The sequence below is a fragment of the Perissodus microlepis genome, chromosome 12 (assembly GCF_051167445.1).
Source record: "Perissodus microlepis isolate ML-2025 ecotype Zambia chromosome 12, ASM5116744v1, whole genome shotgun sequence".
Taxonomy (NCBI): Eukaryota; Metazoa; Chordata; class Actinopteri; order Cichliformes; family Cichlidae; genus Perissodus; species Perissodus microlepis.
In genome coordinates, this window is record NC_140472.1 from 2,817,522 (window position 1) to 2,836,245 (window position 18,724).

An 18,724-nucleotide genomic window follows, 5' to 3' on the forward strand; every position below is an offset into this window, starting at 1 on the left:
GCCTCCCTCTTGCGGCACAGTCCCATCAAGCTCCTCTCCTCTCCCCTCCTCATCCTCAACACCACCACACCCACACCCACACACATCCACTACCCCAAAACACATCAATCAAACAGCTCCCTCTGGACACCCTCCCACTTCCTCCCTCCATACTCCTGGCTAGCCATCTACTCTCAGGAGATTGAATAAAGTGACAGACACACACACACACACACACACACACACACACACACACACACACACACACACACACACGCACGCACACACGCACGCACACACACACATTCCTGTATGTGAGAAAACCTCAATATACTCATAAAGAGATGCTTATAATACTGCAACATTAATACAAAATGTACATCATGACTACTGCAGCAGAGTGTCAAATTATAAAATTATCACTATATATCTGAATCCCCATTCAAGCTTTACTGTACTGCTGAGACCCATAACAGAGCAGCACCTTATACTAGTTCACAGTTTTTTACCTGACAAACCAACAAAGATATTCATCAGTCTAAGAGCTCATTAGAGTGAACTTTTATAGTTTTGGTTTTAACATTTTGGTATACAGTATCTAAATCCCGAATAGGGTTATAATGCTGTAATGTGCCCCCCCCCTCCATGGTGTAAATAGGGCCAAATATTACACTATTCTGTGCTATTTCAAACTAAAACATCGGGGTGACCTTTACATACTCATAATACACTCTAATAGCAACAGACATCTAGCTACCATTTTCAGTTCACTTCAGTTCAGCTGATACAAACACAATACAAAATTGGCCGAACAGGCAGTCAGTAATGAAGAAACTCATGGACGTTCAGTTGTCCCGGTCCTGGTTTCAGTCCTTTGTCCTTTTATTTTTGGTCTTACTTCATAACCTGTTGGAATGAATCCAAACGGCTTCTGATTACATTAAAACGCTGCATGAGTCTGTGCCTACCTATCTCTGCAGCCTTTTCACACAACATTAACATCATTATGCCTCGTGGCCACAAAAGCTGGCTACACCGGGGGCCAACACGCTGAGAGTCAAATTACGGCCATTGGGGGGAAGAGTTGGGACCTCTGCAACATTTATGATTTTCATCACTGCTTCCCTAACTCCATCAGCAGATTTTATTGTCTCCCAGGATAAATGGAAATGACATTAACCCCTGTGGTGGGCTTATATAGCATTAACAGTGAAGGCAACAGTCCCTGGAATAGCAAACATTTACAAATCCCATAACTGACTAGAACGAACGAGGAACAGGAAGAACTTGGCCAAAGAAGTTAGCTGACCTTATAAAAGGTCTGGCTGCAGTGCTCCCTGTTGGGCAGGCTGTTAATGTCTGAAGAGTCACATGATTTAAGGCTAAATTAGTATTCATCACACTAGTCACAAGCCATTAATCTAATATCCCCAACATGAAATGATATGCAAATTGCTGCCCATTGTAATGCTGCACCATGTGTCAGTGCTTCAAAATGGCCACTGCTGCATCTACATCAAAAGCTCTGCAAAATTAAAAAAATATACAGCGGGGCAGCTAACTCTCCTCCAAATGAATGTGGATAAATGTGGATCAAAATTGCCTGTAATATATCTAAATCTTATTAGTCAGAGACTAAATTTCCAACTTAAAAACATGCTTATCCTGCAGATACAGTAAGAACCACTGAGGAAATATTGTTCCTACATAAGTGCAGGGTGCAAAATACTCCTTGCTTGTGAGTTGTGGTATTACTTCAGGTAATTCCCTTTGAAAAAGGCTTAGACTTTATGGTGTCCACCTTAAATTCAGTTAGGATTCCAGAGTGGTTTTCCAGATGTGTTCCAGATGTTTCTTGTTACTAGCAGAACCTGGTGAAACCATGCTAATCCACAAAGACAGTGCTTTTGTTATAACACTAAGATACTGAATAAGACTTTTTGCACATCATTATTTAAGATTATTATTATCTTGATAAGTAAAGTTGCTTCTAATACCTGATTTGACTTTGCAAGACAGTCTTTTACTCATTTCATTTCATTTTCCTTTCATGTGGCAAATTGTCTTGAAGCATGTCTATTTTTATTTAATGTTAATCAAATGCTAATTGCTTTGCCTTATTAACTTCGGAGGGTGTAAGCAATGAGCACTCTATGGTATGTATTGTTTGTGTACAGCCTGTTATTTGTTCATAGCTATTGTCAGACAGTATAATGATTAAATCAGAAAAGAAGTTGATCTAGGTTCACTGTATTCAGACAGATCCTGCTCAAAACGTGCTGAATGTTTCTCACACTGCTGAATGGAGAAGAACAGAGTGAGAGGGCATATCAAATGAAACTGGACCACATATTTGTCATTCAAACATGCTCTAGTGTCTAGAAACTGTAGCCCTAGTATACGCAAACAAATCGTTCCACATTGTACTGTGCATCTTTCCATCTGCACCATAAAGTCTTACAGTTGTAAGCATTAGCCACTCGCTTCTCCTCTGCTAAAGATTAAAAATAAAAGATAAAAATAAAAGCACTTTAATGTTGCTGATTTGCTGATGATGCATGCATATGGGGTAAAACCATAAAGGGATGCACTGCATTCATCCATACACTCAATGTACTTTAATAATTATTTGATATAGACAAAGTAATATAGCTTCTGAATTATATTCTGACAACATATGTCTGAGGTCTATATCCACTTGTGAACACATCAAGTGTTACAGGATGTGAGTCTGCCAAAACAAACAGTTTACATTACTTAGACATTGTATTTTCACCCCTCGCCCTAGCGCGGTAAAAGGACACCAGCGGACAACTGTGTCTGGCGGCGTGCCTGGTTTGGGGCTGAGGCCAGGGTCTGAGCTGTGTCGGGGAATATGCCTCGCGACAGATGCTCGGGAGACGCGGGCCATGGCAGAGGTCTACAGAGAGCAATTAACACAAACGAAGCAGCTATGTCATTAGCTGGTCTTTATTAACCTGAGTGATCAGTTCAGAGGCCATTAGTCTCCAGTGATTGGAGACTTCCCTGGTTGGCCTGGACCATTACTGGAGTGATACACAATGTGGTGAGACCCTTGTTGTTTTGTCAGTATTGTTTTCCTGTTGGTAAAATAAGAAACAGTGGAGAATTAGTGCTTGCTTCTGATATTGCAGAGTGAAGCAGTTCATGTCAACTTCCTGTCATGTTAACATTTTTAATAAACTCCTTAATTAATCAAACCCAAAGGTTAAAACAATTTGTCTCTAAAGCTGTGGACCAAAGAAGGTCAAAGGTGAAGTCTCTTTGTTTGAAGACATCAACTGCTACATTCAGTAACTTACTTTAACTGGCATACTACTCTGCTGCTCCTCTGACTGCTACAAATGTCATAATAAATTGGAAAAAATTTAACAGGCAATCAGAATAATAAAAAAATCTGCGCTCAGCAGTCACATCGGTTGATTCGATTCGGATTCGTTTTCACAACTATCTGAAGCACATGGTCTACTCAGCTGTGGCTCGCCTGGTGGGAATCATAGCACAGAACATCCTGCTCTGTGACTCGTCTGATAACACGGGCTGGCGGGGGGGCCTTCTCTGACCTGCGTTGCATGCTGGGAAAGAGTGGCCCTGTGTGTTGTTCCTCTCTTTTGCGCGGGCCCTGGGAGACTTCCCTGCTAATGTTCTCCTCCTGTTTTACAACAGCACTTCCTGGAACAGCCCCCCTACTAGTCATCAGATGCTACATTAAGGGAGCACTCTGAAGTCTTCCTCTACCACTAAGGGCCCCTGATAAATAACTTATGGAAGAGAGGATTCAAAACATCTCTCCTATTACTATCCTCGATTCATTTTTTACAGTCCCTCGAGCCTCCCATCTGTCCTGCACTTCAAACGCATCTGAATGCTCAGAGATGCTTTGCCTATTCTATCCTAGGGGATCCGTGTGAAGGTAGAGAACGAGGAGAGAGGTGGTGGGGATATGTGTGTGTGTGTGTGTGTGTGGCGGTGTGCTGGGTTGAGAGGGAAAAAAAGAAGTAATATGACAGAGCCAGGAGCTTTGAGAAGCAGAATGTGCCGAAAGCATCTCTCCCATCACCTTCCTTTCTGACTATTCTCCGTGGAGGGGAAGAAAGAAAGCATTTGAAGGAGTGGGAAAGAAAGGAGGGGGGAGGGAAACATTTGCGGCTGAAGCGTCATGGTCCGGCTCGGAGCTGTCAAATTATGACACATCCAACAACTCAGCTTCCTCTCAATCGCAATTACAAATTAGTCCATTAGGCTGCCGGCTGCCTGTCCTTTCTCTTCTCTGCGCTGGGATTTATGCGTGTCAGTGTGTGTAGACCCGTAAGGGTGGGCAAAAGGGAGGAGAGCAGGAGGGAGGGGACCTTCCCTGGGTAGAAGATGGCAGTTTTCAAGTCACATAACGAGACAAACAAGCAAACCAACAGTTGTAATTTGATGTGATGTTGACAGTAATTGTCTTTGACGCCACGGATAGGCGTGAGGGTGGAATGGGGGTGCGGCAAGTTGGCCTTGAAGTGGTAGTTATGGAATATAAATGGGGACAGCTTGTTTTCAGAAGGTAGGAAAAGCGGTGTATATGTCAATTTCTGCGAGGGCATTAAAACGCCGCTTCAGTCAACCACCCTATCAGCTTAAATGGATTTTAAATTAGCAGTGAGAGCATGGATAACAACATATCTCAGCGGAAGAGGGCCCACTTTTCCCGAGTGAACGACATAGATGTGACATGTATAGATTTTGAAGGAGTTAAGACGGCTTTTAGCGATCCCTTTTACTGATACCATTGCCTTTTCTCAGCTTGTGAATGAGGCCTATTCACATTTCAAGCAAATTCAATTTGAGCTCCAAATCAAAGACATGCATTAGGCCACTTTAGTGTAAGGTAATATTAACTGACCGAGAGATATTTGGAAGATGACAATCAACATCACTAGTAATTACATACAAATATAACATGACTTTTCCACCCCGGACATGATCAAAGTTCGTCCCCACATGTGCATTTATGAAGCCTCAGCATGACTTACCTGAAAAGGGTTTCATTACTGAACACGCTCACGCATTTTCCACTGAAACTAGTGATACAGATTACTAATCGTGCAATTTGAGCTTTATTGGAAGTCGATCCACACTAAATCCAACCATTTCTGCTTTTTAGCCACTATTGAAACCAGTTATCACAAGTCAAAGCCCAGATGAGCATTTCTGCCCTGAACAGCACCCTGTGTATTTAAGTATAGACATAACCACGGTGTCTCGAATTAATAAGGTCAGCCTCGTTTTATTACTAGGAGAGTAAAGCTAATGAAATCATACAGGAATTAAGTTGTTTAAGGGGTAAACTCTGGCTGTAGGGAGACGATAATGAGCACGTTATGTGGGAACCCCCTACCCCTGTCCTCCCACCTCCTCAGTCTACGTTGAGCTAGTAACATCCTGCTGGTTCACAAATAAAGGACACAAGCAAGTCTTTTAAAGGACGAATACTGTGTGGGGGATTTGGGGGAGCCAGGGTGAACTTAACAAGCAGGGATCTTACAGATTTAAAGGTACTGCTAAAAATTTATGGAGGCATGTTTGGATGAGGGCCATGCTGAACAGCTTGGCCAGCTGAGCAACATCACAGCGGGATGCCTAATAAGCCTTGCACAATTTTTCACCCCATATTTTATCAATAAAAAAGCAGTTTAAACAGCCTCCCCTCGAACCGCAGCCGCTGCACTGGCTGCCATCTGGAGCCCTCTTTCATTTTATAATCCAACTGTCATTAAAATGCTTCTTGGCAGTTTACAGCTCGTTCCCTCTGTGCAGATGTGGAAGCGATCTTCAGACGGGGCTCGCTGATCAAAGTGTTCACTGCTGTCAGGCAGAACACTTACCACCCTCAGGCTACCTTCCAGTCCTATCTGGACTTAATACCCCCCCTATTATTTATTTATTTCCACACTTCTGTATTTATCAGGTGCACCACTCCGAGCAGAGCTAAGGTCAGCTCCAGAAGGTAGGTGGGATTGTGAGGATGCAGATTGTGCTATCAAGGTGCTTTTAAGCAAGGCATGTGACCTCGCTGTTTTCTTTAACAAACAATTACAGGGAAGCCCAGAAAATCTAAGTCAAAGCAAAGTTATCACCTTTGCTGGCAGCTTGGTGCAACTGAGTGGAAAAGGTTTTCAGATCCAGATCAAATCAACTTTTAGATAAAAAGCAGTAATATCTGTTCATTACTGAGGACATTAGCTTGTTATCAGTCATACAGAGAAGTGCTTGGAACAGTAATTCTATTCGCCATTTGTATTAATAGTAGTTTGTCGGAAAATGCGCACATTAGACTGAACGTCGTCAAAACATGCACAGTATTGTGCGGATCAGTCCTGCTGACATGCGAGCATGATTTAATCACTCACAAGCTAAAACTGTACACACAACACAACAATAATAAGCGTGAGCTTTATAACATAATACGAAGCGTTTCTGGCAGCCGACACAAAGGTGATGGCGGTGGGTCAACCCGTTGGCAGCGTCCCTGTATCATATCACTCTGCCACATTCACTGTGTGCACAAGTTTGACTTGTAGGCTGCTCGGCGACCCGCGGCCTCCTCACTGATGTGGCACGGCACACATGGCGTTAATACTCCAACCGGGTGTTGATTGAGCTCCCCTAAAGCCAGTGACGCATGTTGCCTTTGTTTGGCAGCCGTCCCGGTGTAAGAACTGGGGCCATATTCCGCCTGTCAGTGCCATGTGTTCGCTCTCCTCAGAGCACAGCGGCTGATGCCACTCAACCACCAGCCCCCTACCTCCCACCCTCTGGCATCTCTGTGGGCACCCCAGGCCAAGCAGGTCTGCACTAATGAAGTCAAATTAATTTAATGGATGCCCATGCCGCCTGTGTCGGTGGTGCTTGGCAGGGAGACCGTTCAAATGCTGGTCGATGTCTGTAGCTCCAAAACCTCATACATATCCAAGAGCTGGTATACCGCTTCTGTGTGTCAAGCTGCAACTGACAAGCATATCAGCTTCAGTTGTGCCAATGTGCCCTGCATGAAATTGGTCTTCAGTGCCCACAGAAACCATGGCAGGCAATGTTCCACAGTTAACTTCAGAGACAGTCCAGGTGTGTTCGCTAATTAAAGCTTGACAAAATGATACGAAGAGGGAAAAGGAACTGGCAAGTGAGCGTGAGTGACAGCCATCATTAATGCCTGCTTTGCTCTCCCCCTCTGCTTCCACATTCCTGCTAACTTTTAGGAAAGACATAAGTTTTCATTTCTCCTTCAATCTTTGAAGCCCTGTACCTCGTCCTCTGACTGGTGCACATCACAGACTCCTTTTGTGCATAGGGGACTGCCATGGCTGGGGTTTCTGGTTTAATTGAAGACAGCAGGCCCCTGTTTAGGCCTCTACTCTACGGGGCTCTCAGTTTTCCACATCACATACACATTCGCCCACGGAAAGTTCCCTCCAGAGCCGAAGTGACGCAAGGACCTGCGGCGCTTCAGGTCTGGCAGTCACCAGGCCGTCCACAGGCATCTGAGTGTTTAGATTTACTCGGTTAGCAAAAGAACGATGGTATATGTTTCTCTCAGCCGGTGGGAAAGCTGCTCACTGCTCACTTTCTTTATTGTCCGTCATCACCATTATGAGAGCTGCAACTGATCCTTCCCATACAGGTTGTGAAACCTGGCCTCAGTATATAATTGAAGATTAAATAAAGAGCCTCAAGAAATAACTATAGCTTGGGACTTTTTTTTTAATACGTGTTGATATTTCTTATAACATTTCTATAAAAAGTGTGTCACACAACATTGCTGACTGGCTACTTTTTAAAAGCCACAGTCAACCTAAACTACATTTACTCATTTTCCAGGGCAAAGAGGAGACAAGGCTTCTTCAGGGAAACATTACCCAGAATGGTACGGATTCCTAATAACAACAGGGAATTCTATATTTATCCCTGAATGCATATGTCATTTGTTGTGAAGGAAAAGCGAGTCCTCTTGCATTAAGCGGCCTCGTGCAGACAAGCCAAGGCTGAGACAGAGTCTTGGTGCGGCAGCATAAACGCACACAAGTCTGTCTTCCATTTCCAGCCAGAAGAAATGTGTAAGTAATTACAGTCCAACCATGTTTATTGAATAAAAACCCACTTTGGCATTATGTTTATGCACGATCAGAAACGCTCAAATCCTACATCCACATACACAAAAACATTTGTGTCTTACTCGCTTCCCACAGAACATCTGTATCCAATGTGGAGTCAATTTTACTTTTATTACTCATGTGGAAAAATGTATATAGTGCTTGGATTGTTATTCAAACAGAGGCCACTTGAAAAACAATGATTTCTGTGCCATGTGGGTTTGGAGCAGAGTGGACACACACTTAGCACAGGGTTAGAGAGTTTAGCCGCATGCTAAAGGTTTTGTCACACAAATGCACTGAGATTACTTCACTTCTGATTAAGTGACTGTTGTAAAAGTGCATCATTAGCAGCATATGACCTATAAATAAACCTCAACATGACTTAATTTTAATTATTTTCAAAACAATTAAATTGTGGGTGAAGCTTCCAATCCAAGCTGAAATCTTCTTCAACTTACAAATGCAACTATTAATTTAAAAAAAAGTTTGTTTTTCAAAATGTATACTGCTAAAAATATTCTCTACAAACATGGATATAACAAATAACGCAGTGCACTTATAGCATTATTCCCAACAGATCCAAATACTTTGATGCAGTACCAGTTAGATGCATTGTGACATCACAGCTGGTGTAGAATCTCACAACTTGTCTTGTTTGATATGGCGTGCCATGCTTTCTCTATTACCGTATCATTGAACTGACGAGATCTCTAGCAGAAAATTGTTCAATCGAGCGTTTCACCTGGCCGTTGCTGAAAACTCTTCTATTACAGAATCGGAGCTCTCAGGTGGGAAAAACAGTGTTTGAAGAAAACCGCTTCTAAAAATGGATCTAGTCCGGGTCGAAGAAAAACACATAGCAAAACCTGGTGTTCATCGAGGCAACAATAATTCCCCCAATAACAATGATCACAAGCTGTTGAACATGGCTGAGTGGTGACGGGATTTTCTTTTTTTTCAAAGAGCTAGCAGAGCACTGCTGTTCCAGAGACAGAGGGTAGGGTGTGTGCTATGATTTTAACAGAACAAAGGAACAACTATGTTCTATTAACACTTTCTGCCAACACAAACAGCCTCGCTGAAAGACGGCAGTAAGTGAAAGAAGATTACAGTCTGGATGCCATGTTATGTTTTCATACCTCCCTTGTTCTGAGTGGCTGATGTGGTTTTGGTTGCCACAGACCTTCTATTTTCATCTGCGATGCCAACATCTGTGCTAACCTTTAAGAAAGAATCTGGACCAGGATATTGGATGCCACATCGGTGATGCCACGGCCATGTTGACTGTCCCTGCATTGCTGTATGACATGCATTGCTAGTGACAAGCTGTCTTTGCTGATGTCAGTTGGCCGTGTCTGCTGGCTAGCCCTGCAGAAACTCCAAGTCGTTCTCTGTCATCACGCCTCTTCTTCCCAACATGCACTGGGGCTGGTTTTCACCGCAGAGCGTGCCCTTAGTATCACTTGCTTCTAAGCTACACAAATACACATGCATCATATGCTGCTAAGACTAAATGTGTCCTTCTTCACTTCAGAGGCAAATCAAAGTGAGCTCTCTGATAACTGCATACTTGTGCACTAAATGTGCAACAGATGCATTGCTTGAAAACCACACAAAAAAAAAAATTAAAAAAAAGCCTGCAGAGCTCATATGAGCTGGAGCTGACCATAAATGAGAGCATGTTGCAAACAGCCCAATATCAATCAAAGAGATAAGTGCTTCCAGGTTCATTGTAACAGCTAGATGTAATAAACATCACGAGACCAACTAATGAAGAATATATTTATTTCTGGCCAGTGTACAAAGCTAAAAGTCAGAATTATTTTCCTCTAAGAAGCTGATTATAGCATAAACTTAATCTTAACCTTAATCCTTAAACTCACAGGAAGCTTTACATCCAAACAATACTGAAATTAAGGGGAATGGTTAATCTTCTGATTTGAATGTTTCTCCACATTTTCCACCCTTTTCTGCTTTCTGCCAGAAAGCAAAAACAATCCTGAAAGGAGGAACTAACTGACTAAGAGGAAGAAATGAAGGACGAGAAGGGAGGAAGGAGAGAGAAAGACAAAAGCAAGAAGAGAAAAAATGACATCTCCATATTAAGGCCTGTGTTGCCGGTGTCAGTTCTAATTTCACAGTGCCTGTGGGGAGCTGAATGCAACCAGTCAGCTCTGGTCTCATCTCGTTCTTCCTCCATTTTAAATCAGGGACGATGATTCCCAAGCTGGGGGGAAAGGAATATTACTGGCAAATTGGTTTTAGACTAAAGATGGTGGCGAGGCATTCTGCTTTCTCAGCTCTTTCCCAGGTGCACTTAATCTAATATCATTAAAGAGATGAGGACGGATGATCACTTGTGTCGAAACATTAAGCCGGTCCATTTTTTCCACCCATAAAAAACGCTCAGGTTGTCAGCAGCCCGGTGCATGCCCTGTTTGTTATTGAATATGATGACTCTTGGAGACCAATCTAGAGCTTGCAAGGCACTGGGAGTTGAGTGGGGAGGCTATATCTACATGCATATATATTACTATTGGCTTCTTTCCTTTTTCAAGATGGTGACAGAGGAAAAGATGTAAAGAATGAACAATGGAAAGGGCAATTAAGAAGTAGCCAGTGAATGAAAAAGATCAGGGACAAGAAGAGAATAATGTTAAAACAATAAGAGAGGTGAAGGCAATGGTGCTGTTAACATATATGGTTTGATCCCCATCCAATCCTTCGTTAATGTTGTGCGAGTACTGCCAGCTTTACAAGACGTAACCTCCAACGCTTCAGTTGGGAGGATACCACCAGCCGACGAGCCATTAATGATAAGTCGCTGAGACATGGTGATATGGCATTCATTCTGCAAACTGCAGGAAGATATGGAAGTAGAGGGGGAATTAATGTGTCAGTCAGAGCCCATGTGCTGGCCTGGTAGAAGAGTACACCAGAGCTATAAAAGAACTCATTGACAGGATGTGGTAATGGTCCTCGGAGACTCCCTCGGAGACAGATTCACTTTCTGCTGAATGACTGCTCGGCAAAGAGGACCAAATAGAATTAGCTGACCGGGGTGTCCTCCGCTGTGTGGTAGTGTGGCCATTGAGGCTGCTGCATTAATGTTGCGCATACAGGCACTGTAATATTTGCACAGGAGAAAGAATACCAGGGAAATTGGAGGAGCTAGGGAAGATGGCAAAGTGAGGCCTAATGGAGATAGGATGACACTCCAGGAGAGTGCATGAACAAACTGAGAAGGGATAAAACACCACTCTATTTCTTTCCATGGCTCTCCAATGAAAGAAAATGATGTCCTGACTTGAAGTACCTCCGATGTGTCAGAGACTGGCCAGTTTGGAAAGTTCATTCATTGCAGAAGGATGGAAGCAGAAATCTGTAATACTAAAAGACGGTTTAAGTTAATTAGTAAATTGCTTAATATCACTGTCAAGTGATAAATCAGCAAAAAGAAACAAGAAATCCATGAAGTGGTTAGGAGCCAGAAAGATATTAGTGCTGGTGATATGAGGATTTTGATGAGTTGTTGGGGAAAAGAGTGTAAAAAATGTGCTTGTTTACATTTTAAGTACATGTTGTTTGCTGGAGGTTTCTTCCTGTTAAAAGGGAGTTTTTCCTTCCCACTGTCACCAAGTGCTGACTGCTGGGGTTCTGTCTATTATTGCGGGGTCTTTAGAGCCTTGAGATGGCTGTTGTTTCGATTTGGTGTTATAAAAATAAAATTGTTTTGAAACTCTTTATACAATTTCACCCAACATTGACCTTGTGACTGCACACTAATTTCCCCATTCTACAAGCACAACCAATCACTCAGCCCACTTTCTGCAGAGCTAAGACGTGTTCTGGGGCATATGAGAGCATTTTAGCAGCTCAAAGTATTTAGATCCAGACTTAACAGTGAATGATGTTCCCATGTGTGCAGCACAGTCTCACGTGAATACATTTAGTTTCTGTGTTGCTATGCTGTTTCTTATTTAAGCTGTGGTTACTTTCTTTGCAAGCTTCAAATTTAGCATAGCTTTGTGCAAACACATTAACCGTTGCTTTAATGACAGTAAACACAGTGAAAAGACTGTTCTACTTAAGAATTCCTAATTTTGTGGGTTGTTTTATGCCTCCGAGGTGCAGGCATATGACAAGCCAATATCAAGGGTATATTTAAAAAAATTACACTGAATACTTCTCATTGTCAAACATGACATCACATGACAGGCCTCTCAACAAACACTGGTAACAATGTGAGCACTATACCAAGATTCTGATTGCTTGTTTCATCAAGGCAGGCCTGTCTATATGAAGCTATTTCTTAGGGCACCCTCGCACTTAACTAGAAACGACTGGGCAATTGCTAAAGATTTCAAATCTAACATGCTCTGGAAACACGCCATTGGGTGCTATATCAAAGCATTGCTTTGATGCAAGCGAGTTTCACAAGGTGCAGCAATCTAAACTGACTTTGCTGTAGCAACTCGTCAGTGTTATTTAAATACAGTGTAACTGATTGCACCCTGGGGGCACACCTGGAAGCAATATTCTAATTAAGTTAATCTGTGAAATCCCGACAATGTGGGTGTTCAGGTGCCTGGTAATCTGATGTGAAAGGAGCCTTTGTTTTCACTGGAAAGATTCGGGAGGAGCTGGCACCTGTTTTAGCAAAACGTTGCAGAAAATTATCACTGTCGAGTTATCCTGAGTGCAGGCAATTACAAATGACAGTGTTTGTCTTTCTCCTCATGGAACCCAATTTTTACACCGTCATATTTTTTTCCTGCTTTTGGTGATGGCCTGTCAAATTATTTTTTCCCCATTCTTCTCCCTTCCTCTGCAATTTGATATGGATGATTCGCAACTCTCATCACCTTGATTATGGTAATACGTGTTTCTGAGGGAATAAAAAGGGCAGGGCTGCCATAGCCTTTATCCAGATGTTCTTTTCTTCTTGCACGCTTGGAAAACACGTCAACACTAACAGAGACTTTTCAAAGAATCCACAACAGCGAAAGAGCGAAACGTAGTTTTGGAATTATGCCGTTGCTCTGTTACATTTCCTGTTGGCTTTAGGAGAAATCTTTTGTTTACAGTCAATACCTCTGCTCATGGGAATGGAACTTTACCACTACTGGAAGAACAGAACACTTTAACACTTATTTTTGAGGCCCCCATTTTTACTTATCTAATAAAATTTTTTATTATTATTATTTTTTAGTTTCATTCTTCAACAAGGTAGTTAGATGATCATTTTTGAGTATAGTCCTGTGTGACTAGCCAGTCCACAATCAACTATGGACTGGCAGTGTATGCATACATTTTAGGTTCTTGTGTTCCAGTGCTGCATTCCTACCAGATGTTGCTTGCTGAAGTCAAAATAATATTAGCTGGCAGCTAAAAAAAAGCAAAAAAAAAAAAAGCCAGGTTTTGGATTACTGCGAACAAAAGTGAATGCAGAGACCCATAAACAAGCAGCAACTGAAGGTGGCTGCAGTGAAGGCCTGGCAGAGGCTCTCGAGAGAGGAAAACGAATCATTTGGTGATATTAGCGCGTCGTAGACTTCAGGTATTCACTGACTCCAAAGCGTTTTCATCCCAGTATTAAAAACTATCTTTATGTTTAAAATGTTGTTTTATTATTTTTATAAAGCTCTTGTTATGTGTAAAAATGCACATTGGTTTCATCTGAACTTTACAGTTCATTTTATTCTACCTGAAAACAACAAGCGTGTGAATATTGCTCCCTATCACTGCCACTAAGATGAGTCAACTTCAGTGTGTGAACGAGAGGAATAATAACACTGACTACTCTTTCACTGTACATATGGGCAAGTCAGTATTGCTTTAATATAGACTTGACAAAACATGAAACTATGCACTCGTACTTATAAAACTTAGAACTGAGAATGGAAACTAAGAGTTGAGACAGACAAAAACAAGCTAGCGACCACACTGAAGCTTAGATAGTTTGACTAATAGTAACTTTCACAAGTTGTTTTCACTTGCAGTATTACTTTGCTGCTTATGGTTTAGGATTCACATTGGTTGTTCAGGAAGACGTCTTTTTGCACTTACATCTACAGAAATATGCACTGACTATGTTTCTCACAGTGAGAGCGCAAACTGGTGCGCAGTAAAAGTGGCATTACTATTTTTCCAGCGATTTCTCAAGCTAAAACACTTCCTGATGACATACTAATGAAAAATAGTCTGAGAAGAAGGTGAAGCTACAATCTGGCTCTTGGACTGTGAAATAATTGGCACGAAATTCAACAATCAGACTTGGCAGCAGTGTCTAACAGTCTACCATGTCTTGAATTACGTCCCAGTCCACAGACAGGCTGACACATAACCAACAACACAGAAACACAGCTGAGTTTCTGTAAAACTGTCAAAGCGCTTCTTGATTTTTCTCCTGCCCATCTTTATGTTTAGTTCTGTAGTACCAAACTTTTTTTTTTTAATACTGAAAATTAAAACGAGTCTCAAGTAACCGAGAGGAAACAAAAACCCTTAGAAGGAAACACTTCCTTCTACTTTACTTCCCTCTCTCCTCCACCCACAGTGTTGCCAGGGAGCCGTATGGAGACTGACAGGCCTGCTACATCTCTCTGTCGTGTCAACTAGCTCGTGCCCTCGGTTCCTCCTCGCTTAAATGAAGAGATAAAAGCCTATTGACTTGCCAGGCTACAGTTAATGCAAATTGGGCTTGCTATCAATGTATTATTTATAGGGAGAGCTGCAGACATTTCCACAGAACTGGGAGCTAAGCTTACAGGAGATTAGGCATGCTATCAAATTCATTTACCAGAGAGTAATTGCTAAACTGTGGAGGAATTAGGATGCGTAAGGTTCCCCAAAGGCGTTTCATCTTGTAACCAGGTGCCTGCCATCAGCCAACCACCTCTGAGATGATTACAAACACTCAGAGGTGAAACTGATAGACTACATCTGTCAAATTGTCAACTGGTAACCTGATGACAACGCTTTCTGAAGAAAATCAAGGTGTTACTAGTTAGCAGCACAACTAACGCATATTTTAAATGAAATTGTTGAACGATCTTGTTAAACATTCTGGTTGTAACTTGTAAATCTGTCATTCATCATACTGAAAATAAAACACAAGCGTTACAAACTCCGGCGGCTGTCGAGTAACTTAGAAGAGCAAGCAGATAAAGGTGTTATGTGCTATGTGAATAGATTAAATGCAGATTTTACTGCATGTAGCACACACTACGATCTAAGCTAGGAGGCATATGTATGAAATATTTGTGCATAAAGTGTTCCAAAAATAATAGGTACCACGTCTTTTCATAAAAAACAGAAAACCAACATTGAAAATCAGTCTCTTGATGTGCAACATTTTTCTTGTCACTTTCATGCTCCGTACGATTCAAATGATCAACAGTGTTGGGACCAGGCACAGTTGCTTTTTACCCCCTTATCTTTTTTTCGCTAACAATACACTATGACTAGCTCCCCTTTCTCAGTTGAGAGCTCAAATTTGTTATTCACAACTCTCCGATTCTTCACGCGCTGGGTGAATAAACACAGGAAAAGCAGTCTTACCTTGTCGTCAATGTCACTCTCGCTGTCACACTGTAACAGAAAAGAGACAGACACAGGAAATATAAGGAATTATTCATTTGGCTCCCCACCCCAGTAGCATAATCAGTGCAGATGTTATTTTTGTGTGCAACCTCTCATTCACTGTCAGCTTTCAGTGCAAACGGCAGAGGATGAAGAGGGAAAGGAGAGTGCGGTAGTCTGAAAGAGGTTTTTTTCAAGTTTCAAAAGGAGCACAGTGGCACAAAACGCCTTTCTGGTGTTTCTGTCGCAAATTCACTGCTTTAAATTTGCAAAGGATGAAAATACTTTGCAAGGGGTTCTGTTATAAAGAGTCTGTTTAGTGACTTGGCATTCAGCTGCAGCTTGTCATTTAGCCTTTTAAGTGTGCTTTAAAATTGGACGATAGCATCTCAAGGACACAGAGAGCTTAGGTTCTTTGAATTCTCCAGCACAGTGCCTATTAAGTGTGGTATTTCAAATCCGTGGTGTGACAAACCAGTCTTTAATTTGTATGTCAGTCTTCTACAGGGATAAAGGAACTGAATAACAAGAGAGGTTGCATTCTGAAATGTACCTTGTTCTAGCACGGCTAAAGGCCAAATCACCTTCCATTCAGTCAAGAAGAGAAATGGTTTGTCTTCAGCACTTCAAATTTCACCAATGAAATATGCAGTGATTGGGATCAAATATATCAAAAAGAGTAAAAAGAATATCAAAGAAAAAGATTTCAAAAAAGTCAGACCTTGCCACTTTTTGCAAACAGATGACAAGAATGCTGCAAATACCAAGAGCCCGGCCTTTTATTCCTGGTATGTTCACCGGCACAAAACTCTTTTTGGCAAATAATAAAAACATGATTAAACTCGCACAAATACAGGAAATTATTTTCACCTTTACTCTGGAAAAATGTGTTAAGTTAAGGTAAAGTCAATAACCCTGTCTAACAGCATTTGTTTGATTTTCTTTGCAACATTCCTGAACTTGTATGCACCTTACGAGCTCTTGCGTCCGTTTCTAACATTCGCTTGTCACGAACGGCTCCTGGCTGGTTACACCACAAAGATGGAGAAGCTGTGGAAACAGGAGTGGCTGAGCTGCCACGCCAGGCCCACTGGACCTCACAGCAGGATGCATGAGGAACAGAGCAATTCAACCAAAGAGCCACATGGAGAAAGGACGACGGTGAAAAAAAACTGCCTTCAATCTGTCAATTAAGTCCCTGTGGCAACATATTTAAGTGGGCCCTCTCTATTTTGTTTGACTCCCTTTCAAAGTGGGGCACAATGAGGAGGGAGCTGTGTCAATGGAGGCACAGTGTCCTTTTGTCGTGAGCGTGGTGGGTCCAAATGTATAATTAAGTAACGAGAGTAATCAGAACAAGGGCTCGGTGGCCAAGATCTCTCAGGAGAGGAGAAAGGGGGGATGTGTGTGAGTGTGTGGGTTCAAGGGTGAGTCCATGCCCAATAGCTTATTCTACTAGGCAATGCCAAAGGTTGGTAAGAGTCCTTGGCTGCAGAGTCATCACTAACAACTCTGTAAGATGTGTGTGTTTACTTATACCAGACATGCAGGAAGAAAATACACTTGTTGGAGGGTATAAAGCAAGTATATGCTCTGAATAACAGAGTGTAGTCATGAACTGTCAAACACACTGCTTAAATAGTACACACAATGACACCACAAGGAAAATAGTCTTTTCAATAAGTAATTCAATATAAACAGTGGTAAGAATTTTCCTGCCTTTCAAGAGGTTCTTCTCCTGAAAAGGGCTAAGCATTTCTACTAGAATACAACTTAACCTATATCTTGATCACATTATTACAAATTTCAGGCCTTTGCATATACGTTCAACAACTAGAAATGATATTTTTTCTGCTTCATGTGCCATTTAGAATAGAATAGAATAGAATAGAATAGAATAGAAAACTTTATTTGTCAATTTCTTCAAATGTACTTGCCATACAAAGGAAGTGAAATTACGTTTCACACTGTCCCATGCGTAGACATTGACAACAATAAAGTGCAGATGCACAACAAAAAAACAGCCCTAACAATAAGGTAATATTAAATAGGGACCTAAAAATAAATAAAATAAAGTGTTCCAACAGTGTTCTCTGGAAAATAGTATACTAGTCTACTATATAATAATATAAATAATGCTAAAAGAAATACTAAAAATATGTAGCAGCAGGTGTGTGCAATAATTTATATATAACATAATACTTTTCTCAGTGTAGATGCCTACATTTACACAGATGTGATGAAATTTAGGTAAATCTCAAACACTTTTTTTCTCTGTTGTTTAACTGAATAAATTGTGAGTCTGAAATTTTCACCATCTGTAAATTATTCTACTTGCACTAGAAAGATCTGCTTTATATAATTCGGAGAGCAGGTTAAATCCAATAGATGTCTTTGGGGATCTGTCAGTACGACACCACACATTTCAAAAGCAGAGAACACCAGACCTTAACACTGTAGGATTAACCTAAAAGATCCCCCCCCCAAATGAAAATATTGGACACATTTTTATACAAAATATCTTCTTTTCTCTTCTTTGAACTAGTGCTTGTCAAAAGACAATCATTACAAAGTGCCGGGCATTAAGAAGAGAAAGTGGCAAAGGATTCTTGTCAATCAGTTTCCATTCAGGCTGTGAATTCCAGACAAATTAATTGCAATCCATTTCTATACTGGTAGTTAGGAGCACATCACAACCTGTTATCATCACCCATTTGTTCCCTCAGAATTCTGGTATTTTACCACAAAGAAATCACATTCAAAACAATGCTTCTCTCCATCTTCATCTAACTATGGATTGCGAAAAAAGAAAAGAAAATTGATCCACTCTCTAACATTACCCCTTCCCTGCAGAAAATGGAGTAAATGTATTCTTAGCATGCAGCTGAATGGATGCAGCAGTTGTGAGATCCATTCTATTACTGAGGACGAGTTTAAACCGTAGGTGATGGAGATGAACAACTGACATGGTCTATTCCCTGGGTGCATGCTTGGCCTTGTTGTTGCAG

General features: G+C 41.4%; 1 protein-coding gene across 12 annotated transcripts in view; it reads right to left on the reverse strand.

Annotated features, from left to right (window-relative positions):
- Nucleotides 1–18,724, reverse strand: part of fbrsl1 (fibrosin-like 1) — a 284,114-nt gene that overhangs the window by 71,070 nt on the left and 194,320 nt on the right. For all 12 annotated transcript variants that reach the window (XM_084947107.1, XM_084947106.1, XM_084947102.1 and 9 more), the window contains one exon: nucleotides 15,696–15,725. In XM_084947107.1, the coding sequence (XP_084803233.1) occupies nucleotides 15,696–15,725 (30 nt within the window). The remainder of the gene's footprint in view (nucleotides 1–15,695; nucleotides 15,726–18,724) is intronic.